Source organism: Mobula birostris, chromosome 1 (assembly GCF_030028105.1).
Source record: "Mobula birostris isolate sMobBir1 chromosome 1, sMobBir1.hap1, whole genome shotgun sequence".
NCBI lineage: Eukaryota > Metazoa > Chordata > Chondrichthyes > Myliobatiformes > Myliobatidae > Mobula > Mobula birostris.
In genome coordinates this window covers 114276664-114295568 of record NC_092370.1, presented here as the reverse complement: position 1 = coordinate 114295568, position 18905 = coordinate 114276664, and the positions used below count along the sequence as shown (strand labels likewise).

The 18905-nt window shown below is 44.2% G+C and overlaps 1 gene segment (V, D, J or C); it reads left to right on the top strand.

Annotated features, from left to right (window-relative positions):
• The first annotated feature begins 12655 nt into the window (after positions 1 to 12655).
• On the top strand, positions 12656 to 18614 carry LOC140190804 (Ig kappa chain V-III region PC 7175-like). The segment is given in 2 exon segments: positions 12656 to 12695; positions 18241 to 18614. Coding segments are annotated over 2 exon segments (414 nt in total).
• Positions 18615 to 18905: the final 291 nt, after the last annotated feature.

Here is an 18905-nt window from a genome sequence, read left to right as displayed (position 1 = left end):
GATTCTGACCCCAAATCCTTCTGATCCTCCACACTGCTAAGAGTTTTGTCATTAATACTATATTCTGCCTTCATATTCGACCTACCAAAATAAACCACCTCACACTTATCTGGGTTGAACTCCATCTGCCACTTCTCAGCCCAGTTTTGCATCCTATCGATATCCTGCTGCAACGTCTGACAGCCCTCCACACCATCCATACACCCCCAACCTTTGTGTCTTCAGGAAATTTACTAACTCATCCCTCCACTTCATCATCCAGGTCATTTATAAAAATCACGAAGAGTAAGGGTCCCAGAACAGATCCCTGAGGCACACCACTGGTCACCGACCTCCATGCACAATATGACCCGTCTACAACCAATCTTTGCCTTTTGTGGGCAAACCAGTTCTGAATCCACAAAGCAATGTCCCTTTGGATCTAATGCCTCTTTACTTTCTCAATAAGCCTGACATGGCGTACCTTAACAAATGTCTTGCTGAAATGCATATACACTACATCTACTGCTCTACATTCATCAATGTGTTTAGTCATATCCTCAGAAAATTCAATCATGCTTGTAAGGCACGACCGGCCTTTGATAAAGGCATGCCGACTATTCCTAATCATATTAATTCACTCCAAATGTTCATAAATCCTGACTCTCAGGATCTTTTCCATCAACTTACCAACCACTGAAGTAGGTCTCACTGGTCTATCATTTCTGGGCTATCTCTACTCCCTTCCTTGAAAAAGGGAACAACATCTGCAACCCTCCAATCCTCTGAAACCTCACCGTCCTCAATGATGATACAAATATCATTACCAGAGGCTCAGCAATCTTCTCCCTCGCCTCCCACAGTAGCCTGGGGTACATCTTGTCCGGTCCTGTGACTTACCCAACTTGATGCTTTCCAAAAGCTCCAGCACAGCCTCTTTCTTAATATCTATATGCTCAACTTTTTCACTTCGCTGTAAGACATCCCTACAATCACCAAGATTCTTTTCCATAGTGAAAACTGAAGCAAAGTATTCATTAAATACCTCTGCTATCTACTCCGGTTCCATACACACTTTTCTACTGTCACACTTGATTGGTCCTATTCTCTCACGTCTTATCCTCTTGCTCTTCAGATACTTGTGGAATGCCTTGGGGTTTTCCTTAACCCTGTCCGCCAAGGCATTCTCATGGCTCCTTCTGGCTCTCCTAATTACATTCTTAAGCCCCTTCGTGCTAGCCTTATAACCTTCAAGATCTCCTTCATTACCTAGTCTTTTGAACCTTTTGTAAGCTCATGTTTTCTTCTTGACTAGATTTAAAACAGCTTTTATACACCACGGTTCCTGTACCTTACCATCCTTTCCCTGTCTCATTGGAACGTACCTATGCAGAACTCCACACAAATAGCCCCTGAACATTTGCCACATTTTTGCCGTACATTTCCCTGAGAACACCGGTTCCCAATTCATGCTTCTAAGTTCCTGCCTGGTAGCCTCATATTACTCCTTACTCCAATTAAGTGCTCTCCTAACTTGTCAGTTCCTATCCTTCTCCAATGCTATGGTAAAGCATATAGAATTGTGATCACTATCTCCAAAATGCTCTGCTACTGAGAGATCTGACATCTGACCAGGTTCATTTCCCAATACCAGATCAAGTACAGGCTCTCCTCTGGTAGGCTTTTCTGCATATTGTGCCAAGAAACCTTCCTGAACATACCTAACAAATTCCACGCCATCTAAACCCCTTGCTCTGGGGTGATACCAATCAACATTTGGGAAATTAAAATCTCCCACCAAGACAACCCGGTTATTATTAGACCTTTCCAGAATCTGTTTCTCTATCTGCCTCTTGATGTCCCTGTTATTATTGGGTGGACTATAAAAAACACCCAGGAGAGTAATTGACCCCTTCTTGTTCCTAACCTCCACCCACAGAGACTCCGTAGACAATCCTTCTGTGACTTCCTCCTTTTTGCAGCCGTGACACTATCTCCGATCAGCAGTGCCACGCACCCACCTCTTTTGCCTCCCTGTCTGTCCTTTCTGAAACATCTAAAGCCTGGCACTTCAAGTAACCATTCCCGACCCTGAGCCATCCAAGTCTCTGTAATGGCCGCACATCATAGCTCTAAGAACTGATCCTCACTCTAAGTTGGATGCTCTTTGTTCATAATACTCCTTGTATTAAAATATATACATCTCAAGCCATCGGTCTGAGCGCGTCCCTTTTCTATCACCTACCTATCCTCCCTCACGCACTGTCTATCATCTTCCTCTATTTGTGAGCCAACCGCCTCTTCCTCCGTCTCTTCAGTTTGGTTCCCACCCCCAGCAAATCTAGTTTAGACTCACCCCAATAGCTGTAGCAAGCCTCCCCGCCAGGATATTGCTCCCCCTCGGATTCAAGTGCAACCTGCCTTTTTCGTACAGGTCACACCTGCCCCAAAGGAGATCCTAATGATCCAATAATCTGAATCGCTGCCCCCTGCTCCATTCTCTCAGCCACGCATTTGTCCTCCACCTCATTCTATTCCTATACTCACTGTCACGTAGCACACAGTAATTCAGAGATTACTATCTTTGAGATCCTGCTTCTCAACTTTCTTCCTAACTCCCTGTGCTCTGTTTTCAGGACCTCCTCCCTTTTCCTACCTAGGTCGTTGGTACCAGTATGTACCACGACCTCTGGCTGTTCTCCTTCCCATTTCAGGACATCGTAGGCGCGATCAGAAACATCCCGGACCCTGACAACCTGGGAGGCAAACTACCATTCGTTTTTCTTTCTTGCGTCCGCAGAATCGCCTGTCTGACCCCTTAACTATAGAATCCCCTATTACAGCTGTCAACCTCTTGCTTTTCCTACCCTTGTGAGCTTCGAGGCCATATTCTGTGCCAGAGGCACGGCCACTGTTGCTTCCGCCAGGTAGGCCTCCCCTCCAACAGTACTCAAGCAGGAGTACTTATTGGTAAGGGGGACAGCCACATGGGGTACTCTCTCGCAGCAGACTCTTGCATTCCCTCCCCTGACTGTCACCCACTTATCTGTCTTCCGAGGCCCCGGTGAGACTACTTGCCTATAACTCCTATCTATCACCTCCTCACTCTCCCTGACCAGAGGGATGTCGTCGAGCTGCAGCTCCCGTTCCCTAAGGAGCTGCAGTTCGACGCACTTGGCGCAGATGTGGCCATCCGGAAGACTGGGAGTCTCCAGGACTTCCCACATCTAACAGCAAGCACAGGAAACCGGCCTCTCACACATACCTCTTGTCTGTCTGAACAAGCACCGAACCTCGCCTCGGTCAGTTATCGCCGAAGCCCCGTTGAACCAAAGCCCTGCTACTCTGTTTCCCTCTACTCCGTTGCCCGCTCCTCAGGCACCCGCTCTACACAGCTGTCTCCTTTAAACTCATTTTGCTGTTATGCGGCACCTTTTAGAACACTTCATGTAAATCCAAGCATACAACATCCGCCTATTCCCTTCTATCTCCTGCGCTTGTTATATTCGCAAAAAACTCCAGTAAGTTTGCCACGATCTGCTTTCCTAAATCCATGCTGTGTCTGCCTGATGGATCTACTTCAGGGAAAGAAAGTCTTGTCTGGCTTCCTGCCGGGTACAGTTATCGATTAGAACCGACGTTTCGATGACAAACTCTTCTATCTTCATCATGGAAAATGGCAGACTTGTCGTCGTAACTTCGGTTATAATCGATGCCTATAACCGGCTGGAAGCCCGGGAAGAGTTTATTCGTCATAAACGCTGGAAAAGCACGACTCCTTTTACACTTTAGGGGAAGTTTATCAGAGGGAGAGTACAACGTGTACAACACATCCCAAAGTTTCACAGCAGTGGTCTTAATTTCAAACAGACAGCATACCTAGCATGTTGGTGGAAAGGCGGGTGTAGTGGGTCTGGTAGTGGAGAGGTTTATTTGGACAGTAAGGCGGTGATGCCAGGGTTCAAAGAGCGGAAGGTCAGCCACCAATGAAATAAAGGAAAGTTTGGTGCAGTACTTTCAGCCGGCGTTAGTCGATAGGACTAGTTTGGGGGAAAGAACGTTGTATATATTAAATCTTCACGTCGAATAATTCACATGGAACAAGGGATTGGTGGTTTTATTGGAATAATCACCAGCTAATGCATTTCGTCCTTTCACTCATCAATGTTTGCGGAATCTTGCTGTGCGCCAACTGGAAACACTTGCCTTGCTTTCCAACAGTCATCTAAGGAACTCAGCTGGTCGAGCAGCATCTGCGTGGGAGGGAACTGTTGCCGTTTCAGCTTGAAACCCTGCATCAACAAGCCCGAAAAGTTGACTGTTCATTTCCCTTCATCGATGCTTCCTGGCCAGCTGAGTTCCACTGCGTTGATTAAGGTACGACCTGCTTTATGCAACCGCGTTTAGAACCGAAGAGGAACTCGTTCTCCGTGCACTGAGATATTTCCGCCAATCGCAGTCAGTCGAAAGTTGACACATCTGGTGAAGACGACGCGGAGCGGAAACCCGCGTCATTTCCCCGAGCGAGCCTTTTCATCTTGTCCACTTCACCAAGCGCCAGAGTTTGGCCATGGGAGCAGGGAGAGCGGCGCTGCCGGTGTTCCTGGCATGCTTCTGTGAGTACTTCCGATTTGGCTCATTTTAAGTTTCATGTTCTCTCTGAGCCCAAAGTAACTGTGATCTTCATTAAACAGGTGGCTGCCTTTCCCAGTCTGTGCTCCAGTCCAAGATATCCATCACCAGAGAGGTAGGCAAGACGGCTCGCTTTCGCTGCAACATTAACACGAAAGATTTTGGTAAAACTGCTGTGCATTGGTACCGAGACGGCGGGAGCCTCGGCATACACCGCATCCTGTATGTCCAAGGCAATTCAGGAATAGTTCGGGACAAGGGTTCACCAGACAGATTCGTCGCCGAAAATTTGGAACAGGAAAAGGCAAGCTTGCTGGACATAAGGGACATCGAGAAAATGGACGCAGGGCTTTACTACTGTGCGATCTGGGACAGCACAGCGAAGCGTCACCACAGGAGCCCAGAACAAATACCCCGCGCCCAGGCGAGAGTGACTCCAGGTCGCGGCAGGTTTAAGCGGCAGATCCGCTTCGACCCGCACAGGCTTAGTGACGCCTGGACACATGGTCAGTGTTATGGCTACTGGGTCCAGGCGCAGATGGAGTAAGGGAGACCGGAGACACGGAAAGTGCACTCCAGTATCCGGAACAAAAAAACTATCTGCGACAGGAACTCAGCAGGTTGAGCAGCATTTGCGGCTGAAATGCACTGGGTCGAAACACTGCCTCAAGATCATTCCCCTTCCCTCTGCTCAACCCGCTCAGTTCCTCCAGCAGATTATTTGGTCCTGAGAGAAACATTGAGATGTACTTGGCTGGGAACACCTGCTCGGCGCTTGTGATATTCCGCACTTTCTTTCAAAAATCTCTCTACACCTTGCTTTCAATTGTTTGCAAGAGCATCAGAAATCTCTAGGCCGAGGATGCCCTTCACACAGAGTGAAGTCATTGACAAAATCCACGGGAGAAAATTTATCGCAGCACCTCACCTACATTTAGATTGCACAAGACGGGTGAAGTTCCTTGATCAGTTTTGAGAGCTGGTTGCTCAGAATTGTGTCGGATGTCAGTTAGCAGGTCAGGCAGCATCACTGGAGTAAGACTCAACTGGATGGAAGAGCAAAGAGAATATCCCAAGGGGTGAGGTCGAGGTTGCATGGTGATGAGGTTATCTCGCACATGTCGAGCTAGCACCAGTTGTAAGACGCGGTTTCTTACAACTCCAACGTGCCCTTCTCTGTTTATGTTGTGATCTGTCTCTCTAATCTCCATCTTTAATTTTAAACCAAATGCGTTTGTCAACGCATATGCACTTGTATCCCCCTGTCCCACCTTATGACATGAGGGAATAGTTTATTAAACAGCATTTGGTTGCATCTAGGACCTCAACCTTTGTGATGTGACGAAGGCAGGTTCCGCTTTGGCTTCGACAAATATCGGGATAAATACATGCGGGGGAAAATACAAAAAATATAAACATGGGACAGGAGATGCAATTAGCTAAATGCTCTGGTGGAGAATTGGCATTGACACTGACACTTTATGCATAATGATCCCCTCTCTGTCATTCTTCTAAAACACTACCAGAGATATTCCCTTTGCTTGATCTACCCATTTCCCAACCTCACAACAACTTTTCCATTGCTCCCACTGAAAGGTTTTTAACTTGAAACAGTAACTGCTTCTCATTCCATAGTTGCCACCTGACCTGATGAGTGGATTCTAGCATTTTCTATTTTCCTTTCATCACCATCTGACTTTTTAACTTTGTTTCAATCTTTAAGATCATCACTCGCTTGATTAGGGGTTGCTCAAGGATCAGGACACAAATTTAATATTTACGTTAAAAAAACAGAAGTGAAGAGTCAGATAAAAAAAAACGTCCTTACCCACAGAGCATTTATGATCTGGCACTCACTGCATGTACGGTATAGAGCATTGAACAGTACAGAATAACAACAGGCCCTTCAGCTTATCTGCCGAAATATTACCTATCCTCTGCTTGTTAACGTGCCTGTTAAATAACTTTTAAACTTTGCTACGATACCCACTTCTGCCTCCACCACAGCCAACCCAGGCAGCACTTCCTTACCACTTTCTTTGTAAGAAAAGTGTCCCAGATTTCCATCAAACTGCCTCTCATTTTAAAGCATTTGATATTTCCACCTCAGGAAAAAGATTCTGGCAGTCTATCCATGCTTCTCATAATTCATTTGTCTACCCCCAGCCTCTGACCTCCAGACAAGACACTCCAAATCTGTCCAACTTCTCCTAATAAATAATACTCTCTACGACAGGGAACATCCGGGTGATCCTGTTCTGCACTCTTTCCAAAGGTCCCACACACCTCCTGTAACTAAAACTGCACATGATACACTTAATGTGGCGTAACCAAACTTTAAGACAAATTTTAATATGACTTCCAACTTTTAAAGTCCATGCCTTAACCAATAAATGCAAGTATGCCGTACGCCTTCTTTACTACTTGTGTGCTTGAGAGTTAGTCAATTCTTTCCAAAGGGATTTTGAGGCTCTATATTTGTAGTACTTACAAATTCTTTGCTCTTTTAAAAGGGAACTGAATGGGTGTAAAAAAATAAGAAGTGAGACTGTGGTTGACAGCAAGGGAGAAACTGTTCAATCAGCATGGCTTGACAGATTGATTGGCCTCTAATGTTGTCATCAGTAAGAGGTTGTTACAGCACAGGAGGAAGCTCTTCACCCCTTTGAGTCCAGCGGAGCAACCTCATTAGTCCCATTCCCTTTCCTCATTTCCTTGTTCTCTCTCTCTCTCATGCCTATTAGTCCTCAGACTCCTTTACCTGCACTGAGGGGTAATTTACAGTGTCCACATAACTCACTGGCATGGCTTTAGGATGTGGGGGAAATCCAGTTACCCAGAAGGTAACAACACAGTTACAGGGAGAACATGCAAACTCCACACAGACACACAGACTGGAGGTCAAGGTCGACCCGGACGCTGAAACTATGAAGCAGCTGTACTATCTGCTACATAGCCTAACAATGATTCTCTAATTTTGGTACATTTAGTACAATTCACATTCAGCTTTCGTCTGAACTAATTAACAAAATGAAACACTGAGTGAACAGTTTGCTATGTTCTGTTTAGCTGACAGATGGCACTCCATAATCAGTATTTCAATGTTTCTTTCTCCAGAACTGCCCTGCACCAGTCATTATTTGTAATTTTTACTTCATTCAGAAGTTAGATGTAATAAGTATAAACTTTATTCAGCACAGACCAGAAGCATTTACTGGCTAAAGGTGAGTACTATGTGGTTTTCAGGTTGTAATCTACTTACCCTCCACTGTTTGGGAGCTTTCCATAGTCCCATCAATTTTAAATTCAGCTTTTCTGCCAATTCACTTCTATATTAATTCAGTCCAGAACTTCACTCTTAACTCTGACTCAACATCACCAACTCAGTGCATTTCCATCACTTACATATTTCACTGACTTCATGTCTTTAGATTTCCTCTATAATTCCCTTGCACAAAGTCCCGTGACCCCAGCATTCCTTGACTCCACTCCCTTCCTCCACCAGTGCAGTTTTTGACTCCCCCCTTCCTTCTCCTGCCTCACATTATCTGGTGGCAGTTCCTGCAGTAAGTAATTGCTGCAGGCTGATGCTGTTTCAGTTAAATGGCTGATAGTGTGCATGTTACCCACTGGGCTCTGTTCAACTGGCTGTAATATGAAAAACACCAATCACTGTTTAGCATCATCTGGCTGCTCCGGTTGCAACTTAAACCAAAGATCTACGTCCAGGCCTGGGACCACTAACATCGAACTTGTCCTGAAAAAATAAATGAACTGCTGTCACACTGTGAAATAAGTGACTTCTCAAAACAAGTCAAGTGATTAGTTAATGCAGTTTCTGAAAATCTGCAACAAAATCTGGAAATGCTGAAAATACTCTACACCTTAGAAGCACCTTCGGAGCGAAACAATCAATGTTCAATGCAAGATTTCACATGGACATAAGAGCCAATGAAATATGATTCCTTTTCAGTTATATTAAAAAATGAAAGCTCTTAACCTTGTAAAATTAGTCCCAGAGTTCGCCAGAGCCTGATTTTAGATTGTAGTAGGCATGTATTCCTGTTGAGTGCTCGTTTGGGGTAACAAATAAAATATAAGTTGAAAATTAGGCTTTTGGATGGGAGTGTATGTTTTCAGCATGGATGTTTCAAATATTGTGCAAAGGTCCAATTAATTTAATGTGGTCTGCCAGAGTCGTGCCACGTTGACAAAAACTGCAACTAAAGACTATTCAGTGCAGATATAGCCTCAACTATTCAGGAAGAGAATTACACACTTTAAAGGTAAATATAGAATCATACATGCTGGAGCATTAGATCCAATCTACACAAGCCCAGTGCCATTGGAAGGAAGAGATTAAACTGAAAGCAACTGTCAATGGTGGTGTTGTTGATATTGTTACTTGTGTTCTACTGAACATGGTGGGCATGCCATGTTGGCTCAGGAATGTGTAACAACTCTTGCGGGCGGCCCCAATACATCCTTAAACTTTGTGAATGGATAACGCAAACAACAGGTGTCACTGTATGTTTTGCTGTACATGTAATAAATAAACGAATCTGAATTTCAATGCTAATCATTTTAATAGCAGAAATATTCAACGATAGGTCACTATAGACATGATTAGACTGAAAAAAAACTAAATAAAGCCTACTAAAATAGTTATGTTTACATGGCATTAACATTATAACATGGTTGCTGGGAAGCACTCAGTACCTGAACATTTTTCTCTCTAATCTAGCATAGAAAAATAGGAATGGAGTTTGGAAGAATACTTGGAAGATGTCAGAAAAAAACACTAATAATAGTCTTTAGTTAATTTGCTGCTGGATATTATAATCTTTAGGAAAAAGAAACTTCAGAATGTGATTTGTGTCAGTCTGACTTGAAGCAACAATCTTTTAGGAAGGATGCTGACTTGGCAATGCAAGAGTAATAGCAGAAACAGAAGCAAGAAATGCAGAAATCAGGAACAATCGAGGGCCAAGAATGAACTGTATTCACTATATACATTTGCATATATTTGGAATTTGCTGTTGGTCGAGGTTCAACATGCAACGAAAAACAACAACATTTAATAATGATAAAAAGTGAAGTTAGAGGTTAAAGGACGGATATGGAATAAACTGTGCACAATTACATAGTGTACATAAAACATGCATTTACAATGTAAACAGTTTTATAAAAAGTGGTTTAAAGTGTCTACAATGCAGTGTAGGGCGAAGTACAATGGTTGATCAGAATAACAGCCTGGAGGAAGAAACATTTAAGATGATGTGTAGTCTTTGTTGTAACAGCCCCATAGTGCTATCCAGAAGTGAGCTTCTGGAAGGAACCGTTAGCAAATGTGTTTGTCTGTGGTGGGTTTGAATACTTTCTGTTTTGGACAGGACGTGGTGAATATAGAAGTGCCTCATCTGTTGTGTGATAGTGATGCTCTCAAACCAATCAATACTGTATCCATTGTATCTAGTAGGCTACAGAGATGATGTTGAGATTACCAAAGCTTATATTTTAAAAGTGGTGTTGAGAAAAGAAGCAAAATGTTACTTTTGCAGATGCTGTCACAGAACTGATCTGCCTGGTGTCAGCATCTGGACTTTTACACATCAGCAGAACTCAATGCTTGAGGAACAGCTTCTTCCCCTCCACCATCAGATCTCTGCATGGATAATTAACCATGAACACTGTCTCAGTATTTTTCCTTCTTTTGCAATAGTTATTTAATTTTGTTTATTTTATATATATAGTTCTTCTTGTAATTTACAAAGTTCATGACATATGCCTGTGATAGTAAACCCGATTCTGATTCTCAAATGGATGAATGTGAAATAATTTCCATGGAGCTACAGGTTGGGAATATGATTAATGCAGATGTTGCAGCTCAGATACAAATAGGAGGTGTTGCTCAACAAAGATATCCCAAGATCAGGGTGTAGAGAATACAAGGAAGGATATATTGTGTTGTGTGCACTGTCATTTTGCAAAGGATACGGATACATTGAGTAAGGGGGCAAAATTCTGGCAAATGGAATGTGGGGAATGTAAGATCGTGTGCTTCATTAAGAGGAATCAAAAGATAGATCATTGTCCAAATAGAAATATACTGCAAATGAGTGAAGTACAAGGGGACTGGGATGTTTATTTTCACGTACCGCAAGATGTTGCAAAGCAGTCATATTGAAGAACGTTACCAGACAGCCAAGAAATCAAATTATATATAGAAGGGAGGTTATGTTGCAGTTATCCAGGGCCATACCTGGAATACTGTGCATGGCTTTTGCCCCCTTACCTTTAAAGGAATATAATAGCATTGAAGGAGATCCAGAAGGGTTTCACCAGAGCTAATTCCTGGGATGAGAGGTTTATCTTTTCGCGAGCCAGGCATTTTGGGTCTGTATTCTTAGAATTTGGAAAAATCTGGAGTGACCTTATTGAGACATATAAGATGGGACACATATTGATACAGTTTTATTACTGAGGGCAGCCCGCAAGTGTTACCACACAAGCCGTTGCCAACATAGCATACCCAAAATGCTCAGCAGAACACAGTACAACGGAACACAGCAAGCAACAAATTAACAACAGCAATCAATCTCCCATTCCCCCCTCCCATCATGTTCATATACATTCTTCGAATTCCAAGACTCTTCATATTCTTCAGCCTCCAGTCTCCAGAAGACTCAGAATCAGACTCGGATACATAGACATTGGGCCTTTGACAACCCAAGTGGACTCCCAGAGATTTACAGGCCCAGGGCTCCGGCTAACTCAATGCTTCTGATTCGACCATTGAGCTTTGATTCTCAGCAACAATATTAGATATAATTAAGTTATAGATAGATTCATACTTCAAAGATCAAGAAATTGTAAGTTATTGGGAAGTGGCACAGAAGAGGAGCTGAGACTTGCACTAGGGTCAAACCAGGGGAAGAAGGATAGCTCAAAGGTGATAAGTGAAGGGATAGTGAGGTTTTCCATGTAAAGAACCTTTACTTCAGAATGTCATCATGTCACCACTTTGTCTCCCCTTTACTTAATTTCTTCTACTTACCTGCCTACCACCTACCCCTGGTGACCCCCTTTTAACTTCTGTCCTTCATTCCTCTTTAGCCCTTTGCCTTCCCCATCACCTATTACTTTCGAGCAATCCTCCTTCCACCACTACCACCTTTAAATTCTGGCATTTCCCTCCTTGATTTCCAGTCCTGAAGAAAGCTGTCAGCCTGAAATGAGCTCCGGGCATGGATCAACACATCGAATTATGATATTGTAGCCATTAGTGAGACTTGTTTGCAGGAGGTGCAGGATTGGCAGCCCAATATTCTGAATTCCATTGTTTTAGGGGATTAAAAGGGGAGGAGTGGTGTTACTAGTTCTAGAAATGTCAGGGCAGTGCTCAGTCTAGGCAGACTGGAGAACTTGTAAAGTGAAGCTTTATGGGTGGAACTGAGAAAGAAGAAAGGTATGAACACGTTAATGCGGCCATATTAGTAGCCACCCAACAGTCCTCGAGATTTTGATGAACAAATCTCAGTCTGCTGCAAGAAACATAAGGTTGCTTTAATGGGTGATTTTAACTTTCCATATATTGACTGGGGCTCTCATACTGTAAAAGGACGAGATGGGATAGAATTTGTCAAATGAGGCCAGAAAAGTTTCTTGAACTAGTACATAAAAGTCGGAATCAGAGATTATATGATGCTTGATCTTCTTTTCGGAATGAGACAGGGTGGGAAATCAAAGTTTATGTCGGGGAACACTTTGCATTTAGTGATCATAATGCTATTAGTTTCAAAGTAAATATTGAAAAAGATAGGTCTGGTCCGTGGGTTGAGATTCTAAATTGGAGAAGGGCCAATTTTGATGATATCAGAATAGATCTGGCAAGTATGGATTGGGACAGGCTGTTTTCTGGTAACGGGGTTCCAGGTAATTCTGTGGCGTGCAGAAGTGAAATTCTGAGAATACAAAGCTCCCATGTGCCTGTCAGAATAAAAGCTAAAGATAAAAGTTGTAGAGACCTTGGTTTTCAAGCGATATGGAGGCCCTGGTAAAGAAAAAAAGGAGCTACGTTGCAGGTAGGAGCAACTGAGGTACTTATGGCATGCAGAACATAGAGGAGAATACTTAAGAAATAAACAGGAAGGTTAAAAGAAGGCATGAGGTTGTCTTAGCAGACAGGTTGAAGGTGAGTCTTAAGGGATTCTACGGATACGTTAAGAGCAAAAGGATTGCAAGGGACAAAATTAGTACTCTGGAAAATCGGAATGGTAATCTATGCGTGGAACCAACAGAGATGGGAAAGATCTTGAATGTATTTTTTTGCTTTTTGCATCTGTATTTACTCGGGCGCTGGACACAAAGTCCATAGAAGTGAGGAAAAGCAGGAGCGAGGTCGTGAACCCTATACAGATTACAGAGGAGGAGGCGTTTGCCGACTTGAGGCAAATTAGGATGCATAAATCCCTAGGGCCTGACAAGGTGTTCCTTTGAACCCTGTGGGAGGCAAGTGTAGAAATTGCAGGGGCCCTAGCAGAGATACTTAGATCTTCCTTAGTGACTCGTGACATACCGGAAGATTAGAGGATAGCTAATGTTGCTTCCGCTGTTCAAGAGTGACTCTAAGAATAAACCGTAAAACTGTAGATGGGCAAGCCTGATATTAGTGGTGGGAAATTTATTGGAAAGTATTCGAAGGACCAGGCTATATGAGCATTTGGATATATATGCACTGATTTGGCATAGTCAACGTGGCTTTTTGCGTGGTACGTCATACCTAACAAATCTTGTAGAGGTTTTCAAGGAGGCTACCAGGAACGTTGATGAAAGCAAGGCAGTGGATGTTCTCTACATGTACCTTAATCAGACATTTGACGATGTCCCGCATGAGAGATTGGTCATGAAGATTCCGTTGTTTGATATTCACGATGAGGCAGTGAATTAGCTTACTAATTAGCTTTGTGGGAGAGGCCAAAATGCCTTAGTAGATGGTTGCCTCTATGGCTAGTGGTGTGCCACAGGGATCGACACTGAGTCTGTTGATTGGCATCTACAGCAACGATCTGAATGATAATGTGGTTAACTGGATCAGCAAATTTACGGATGACACCAAGATTGGGAGTGTTGTCAACAGTAAAGAAAACTATTTAAGCTTGTAGCAGGATCTAGAGCAGCTGGAAAATGGACGGGAAAATGGAAGGTGGAAATTAATGCAGTCAAGTGTGCAGTGTTGCACTTCGGTAGGATCAACAAAGGCAGGTCTTTCAGAGTGAGCGGTTGGGCACAAGAAGTGTGGCAGACAAACGTATATGGGGATACAGGTTCATAATTCATTGAAAGTGGTGTCACAGCTAGATATGGCTATACAAATATTTTCGGTACTTTGGCCTTCATAAATCAAAGTATTGAGTACAAGAGATATGGTGTTATATTGAAGTTGTATAAGATGTTGATGAGGCTTAATATGGAGTATTGTGTGCAGGTTTGGTCATCTGTCTGCAGGAAAGACGTAATAAGGTTGAATAAATGCAGAGAAAAATCACCAGGATGATGCCAGGACTTGAGAACCTGAGTTATAAGGAAAGATTGAATAAGTTAGGACTTTATTCCTTGGAACGGAGAAGATGGAAGGGAGATTTGATAGACCTATACAAAATTATGAAGGATATATATAGCACTTTCCACTGAAGTTCGGTGGGACTACAACTAATGGTGATGGATTAAGGACGAACGGTGAAAAGTTTAAAAGGAACATCAGAGGAAACTCCTTTATTCAAAATTTGATGAGGTTGTGGAACGAACTGCCGGTGTAAGTGGTGCATCTCAGCTCAGTTTCAAAGTTTAAGAGATTGGTACATCGTTTTCAGGGGTATGAAGGGCGATGGTCCGGTGCATGTCGATAGAAGTGGACAGTTTCAATGGTTCTGCACGGACTAGACGGGTCTAAGGAAACGGTTCCCAACCACCGGGCCGCAAGGTATGTGCTACCGGGCCGCGAAGAAACGATATGATTTGGCGATATGAGTCAGCTGGACCTTTCCTCATTCCCTGTCATGCCCACTGTTGAGCTTGAACGCACGCGAGGTCATTACCCACGCATCATCCATGTCAGCGCGGGAAGGAGATCAACTCCTCGAGCTTGCAAATGACGGCGGGCTGAAAAGTTTGTTTGACATAACATCTCTGCCGGCATTCTGGATCAAAGTCAAGGCTAAAAATCCTGAGATAGACACGAAAGCACTGAAAACGTTGCTTCCAACATATCTCTGCAATGAATGCAACGAAAACTAAATTGCGGAATAGACTGGACATAAGGAACCGCCTTCGAGTATCGCTGTCTCCCATCACCCCTCGATAGCACCGTCTTGTTGCAGAAAAACAAGCCATGGCTCCCACTGATTCAGCCATATTGGTGCGTTGCAATGATTTTATATGTTCATACGAGGAAAATATGCGCTGTGTGTTTAATATCCAAATGTTACTTAAAATGTTATGATGCTATTATAAGTGACTTATATAACCATGTAACAATTACGGCATGGAAACAGGCGATCTCGCCCCTTCTAGTCCGTGCCGAACGCTACTCTCACTTAGTCCCACCGACGTGCATTCAGCCCATAACCCTCCATTCCCTTCGTGTCCATATACCCATCCAATTTTTCTTTAAATCATAATATCGAACCTGCCTCTACCACTTCTACTGGAAGTTCGTTCAACACTTCAAGCTCCCCTGTCCTCCCCTGATAATTGACTTATCACTATATTCATGAGAGGAAAATATGCGCTGTGTGTTTAATATTAAATTCGTTAGATAAACCCTTTTAGAAACGAAATTGAGTGTATTAGCCACTTATCACCTATATTCCGGTCGTGATTAACACCCCCCTCCCCCGCCGCCGCCAACGCCAACAGAATCGGCAAAAACAATTTTTAAGAAATCGGCACGTAAACGCATGCGCAAGTTACGCATGCGCACTGGTGCCAGCGCAAGGCTTCATGGTCATTGTAGTCTTTCTCGGGGTAAACCCAACGTGTTTGACAGCTACTCTTGTACGTTGGGAACCCTAACCCCCCCTCCCCCCCCCCCCCCCCCCCCGGTCGGCCGGTCCGCAAGAATATTGTCAATATGAAACCGGTCCGCAGTACGAAAAAGGTTGGGGACCCCTGAAGGGCATGTTTCTGTACTGTAGTTTTCTATGTTTCTATGACTAATCAATTTCATGTCCTTCCGATCAGGCCTTGGACTGTCTATTCACTGGAGGTACACAGGGTGCAAGAAGGGTGGAGTTTAATCTAACAAATGACAACGGATGTTCGGTTTCAATCTACCTTTGATCGTCTTGATGGAACAATGGAGGGAATGGCTGGTAACAGCCTGCAGTGGCTGAAGGTGTCACCAGGATCCTCTGAGAGAACCAGAACCTGAATCAGAAACAAACATCATTCTGCTGGCTTCAGTCATCAGTCGGTGGCGAGACCACTGCCGCCATGGGCAGGGTGCAGTGCAGAACAAAATCAGAAACTTTGATATAAATGAGTCGCTTCGAACCTAGTGACCACATAAACAATACATTTATGCAATTACATTTATATGATGTCCTTGATGCAGTAAGATTCCAGCAGGAGTTCCACGGGAATGCAATTTCAAATTTGTCAAGAAGTCAGTAAAATGAGACTCTGCGTCCAGTACTTCTTCAATTTCGTGTTTCAAAGTAAAATACATCATTAAAGACTGGAAGTTATTCAATGGCGAAAGGATTAAATGGCAAGCAGTTGTATTCACTTCACCAGATTTCATCGACACACCAGGACACAAGGGAATGATACCGGAAGAGGAGCAGAAGGACGAGGCTACCAGGCCGACAGTCCTGCCCCAGTATTCAATATGTTCATAGCTAATATGCCTAGGCCTCAGCACCTCCTCTATACCACAGTCCCATGGCTCTCAGGTCTCCGATTCCTACATTTGTTATACTGCACAGATACAGGCCCTTTAGCCCCAATCGTCAAAGGTTTCAAGGGTCAGTGGAAGAGGAGCAAAGTCGTGTTTCAGCGCTAAATTTCAGACAAATATCGACCAACGTTGAAACGCCCAGGGACCAGAAATCCATTGAGAAATCCAAAGAATCACTTCCCTCTGCCAGAAGTTGCAAATGACTCCCTCTTCCTTTTTGCTGAAATCATGTCTTCTGGGCTGCAAGAAATCGGGATATAAATGAACGAGATATTCGAAGTTGATGGAAACATTGATTGTGCGCGGGTCCACATTCCATCAGGGCGACTGTGGATATTGTGAAGGGTCATTGTTATGAATGGCAGTGAGGTAGGAAATCAGCTGACAGGGTGGAGCAGGGCGAGGGGAAACTCAAGCCTTCCATCAGGGACATGTTAGAGAGCACTCCTCCTAACCGAATGCATTCCGCACACTGTAATGTTTAGTAACATGGGGAAACCGCAGAAGTCACTACTTCATTCGGAGTTTGATGGGATTTGGTGTGTCAGCAAAGACTCTTGCAATATTTTTGCAGATATAACACGGAGAATATTCTAACTGATTGCACCACAGTCTTTCCTGGAGCCTGCAATTCAAGAAGTTGTAGAGGGTTGTAGACTCAAGCAGCTCCCCCACGGGCCCAACCATCCCCGCCATTGAAGACATTTTAAGAGGCAGTGCTTCATGAAGGCATCATTCATTATTAAAGATCCTCGCCATCTGGGACAGCATTCCCCTTCCTACCATCGGGAAGGGGCATCAGAGTCTAAAGACGCACACTCGATATTCTAACACCAGTTTCTTCCCCTCGGCCATCAGATCTCTGAGCAGCCCATGAAGACATGAACACAACGTCAATAGTTTTCTTTCAATTTCGTAGTTTTGTAACCTAAAATAATGTTTCTATCTTGCACTGTACTACTGCCGCAAAGCAACGCATTTCGAGACCTATAACAGTGGTCATAAGCCTGATTCTCATTCTGATTCACGAACAGGCCGCAGAGCTGAACAAACAAACGTTCTCATAAACGCGGCAACAGGGGTTTCGGCAAGAGACAGGAAGGTCTAGCTGACAGTGAGGATCGAGGTGGTGGAACGAGATTGGGAAACACCAGAGGATAAAGTTTGGTAGATATATTTCTGAAATTGCGATCTGAAACTGTAAATCTGCATCATTCCACAAATAATTGCCTGGATTGCTGAGTATTTCTACAAATTCCTGGTCTTGTGTGGGATAAAGATCAGTTTTAATCGGGAATAAATTGAGCAAATAGTATCGAGGTGTCGAGAGGCATTGAAGCAATCCTCTTCAAATTATGAAAGGAAGAAATAAACCGGGGCTTGCCCCGCCCCTGGCAGCCGTTCCCTAAGAAAGGCGGCGCTACCAGCTTCATGTAAAGAAGTGATTCGGACAAGGCGGGGTAGGAGCTGAGGCGGGTTCAGCCCCGACAACAAGAGCTGATAAACTGCGCTTCCTCTCAGATTACAAACACTGACCCGGCGCAACAAGCATGTGGCAGGGTCCCTGGTTCATGGTGCTGCTTTTCAGCTGTGCGTTACAACACCTCTTCAACTTTTATCGCTCCTTGCCGCCACGCAGATTCTTTTACCGTTTTCTGCTCTTTTTGCAGGTCGAAGTGTGGCTCAAACCCTGACCCAGCCCAAAGCATCGATTACGGTACCTGCCGGGAAAACTGCGCGAATACGGTGTCAAGTGCATGGAGGCTCTGTGAGCAGCACTTCTCCCCTTCACTGGTACCAACAGAAACCCGGCAAGCCTCCCCAAAGGATACTCTATTTTGGAGGTGATGTAAAGCGGGATCCGGAATTCGGGACATCCTTCAACGCGGGAAAGTCAACTGATTCCGAGTTCTATCTCACAATCGAAGTTAGCACTGAAAGCGCTGCCACCTATTACTGCGCCTATTGGGTTTACACAGTATGTAATAGAAGGCAAACGCCGCACAAAAAGCTCGACCGACAGCCAGTCAACGGGAACCGTTGATCCGGAGGCTGCAGCGACCTCCAGCTAAACTTGCGCTTACCCATATCTGCCGGGCAGGTGTTCGGGTCTGCGCAAGTTGTCTGCGCATCAGCACGTTCGCAATTCCTTTAGAAAGGTGGGCAGTTTTCCACTTTAGGGACGAGGCCGCAGCCATGGCGTTGCCCATTCCTCGATCGCCCCCTGTGGAATGTTAGGTAAGAGATTCTGTCACCAGAAACACGGCGCGTGGCCTGGCCGATGGTGCGGTAGGGGGATTGGCTTTGCCCGTCTCCGGGAGATACTGAATACAGC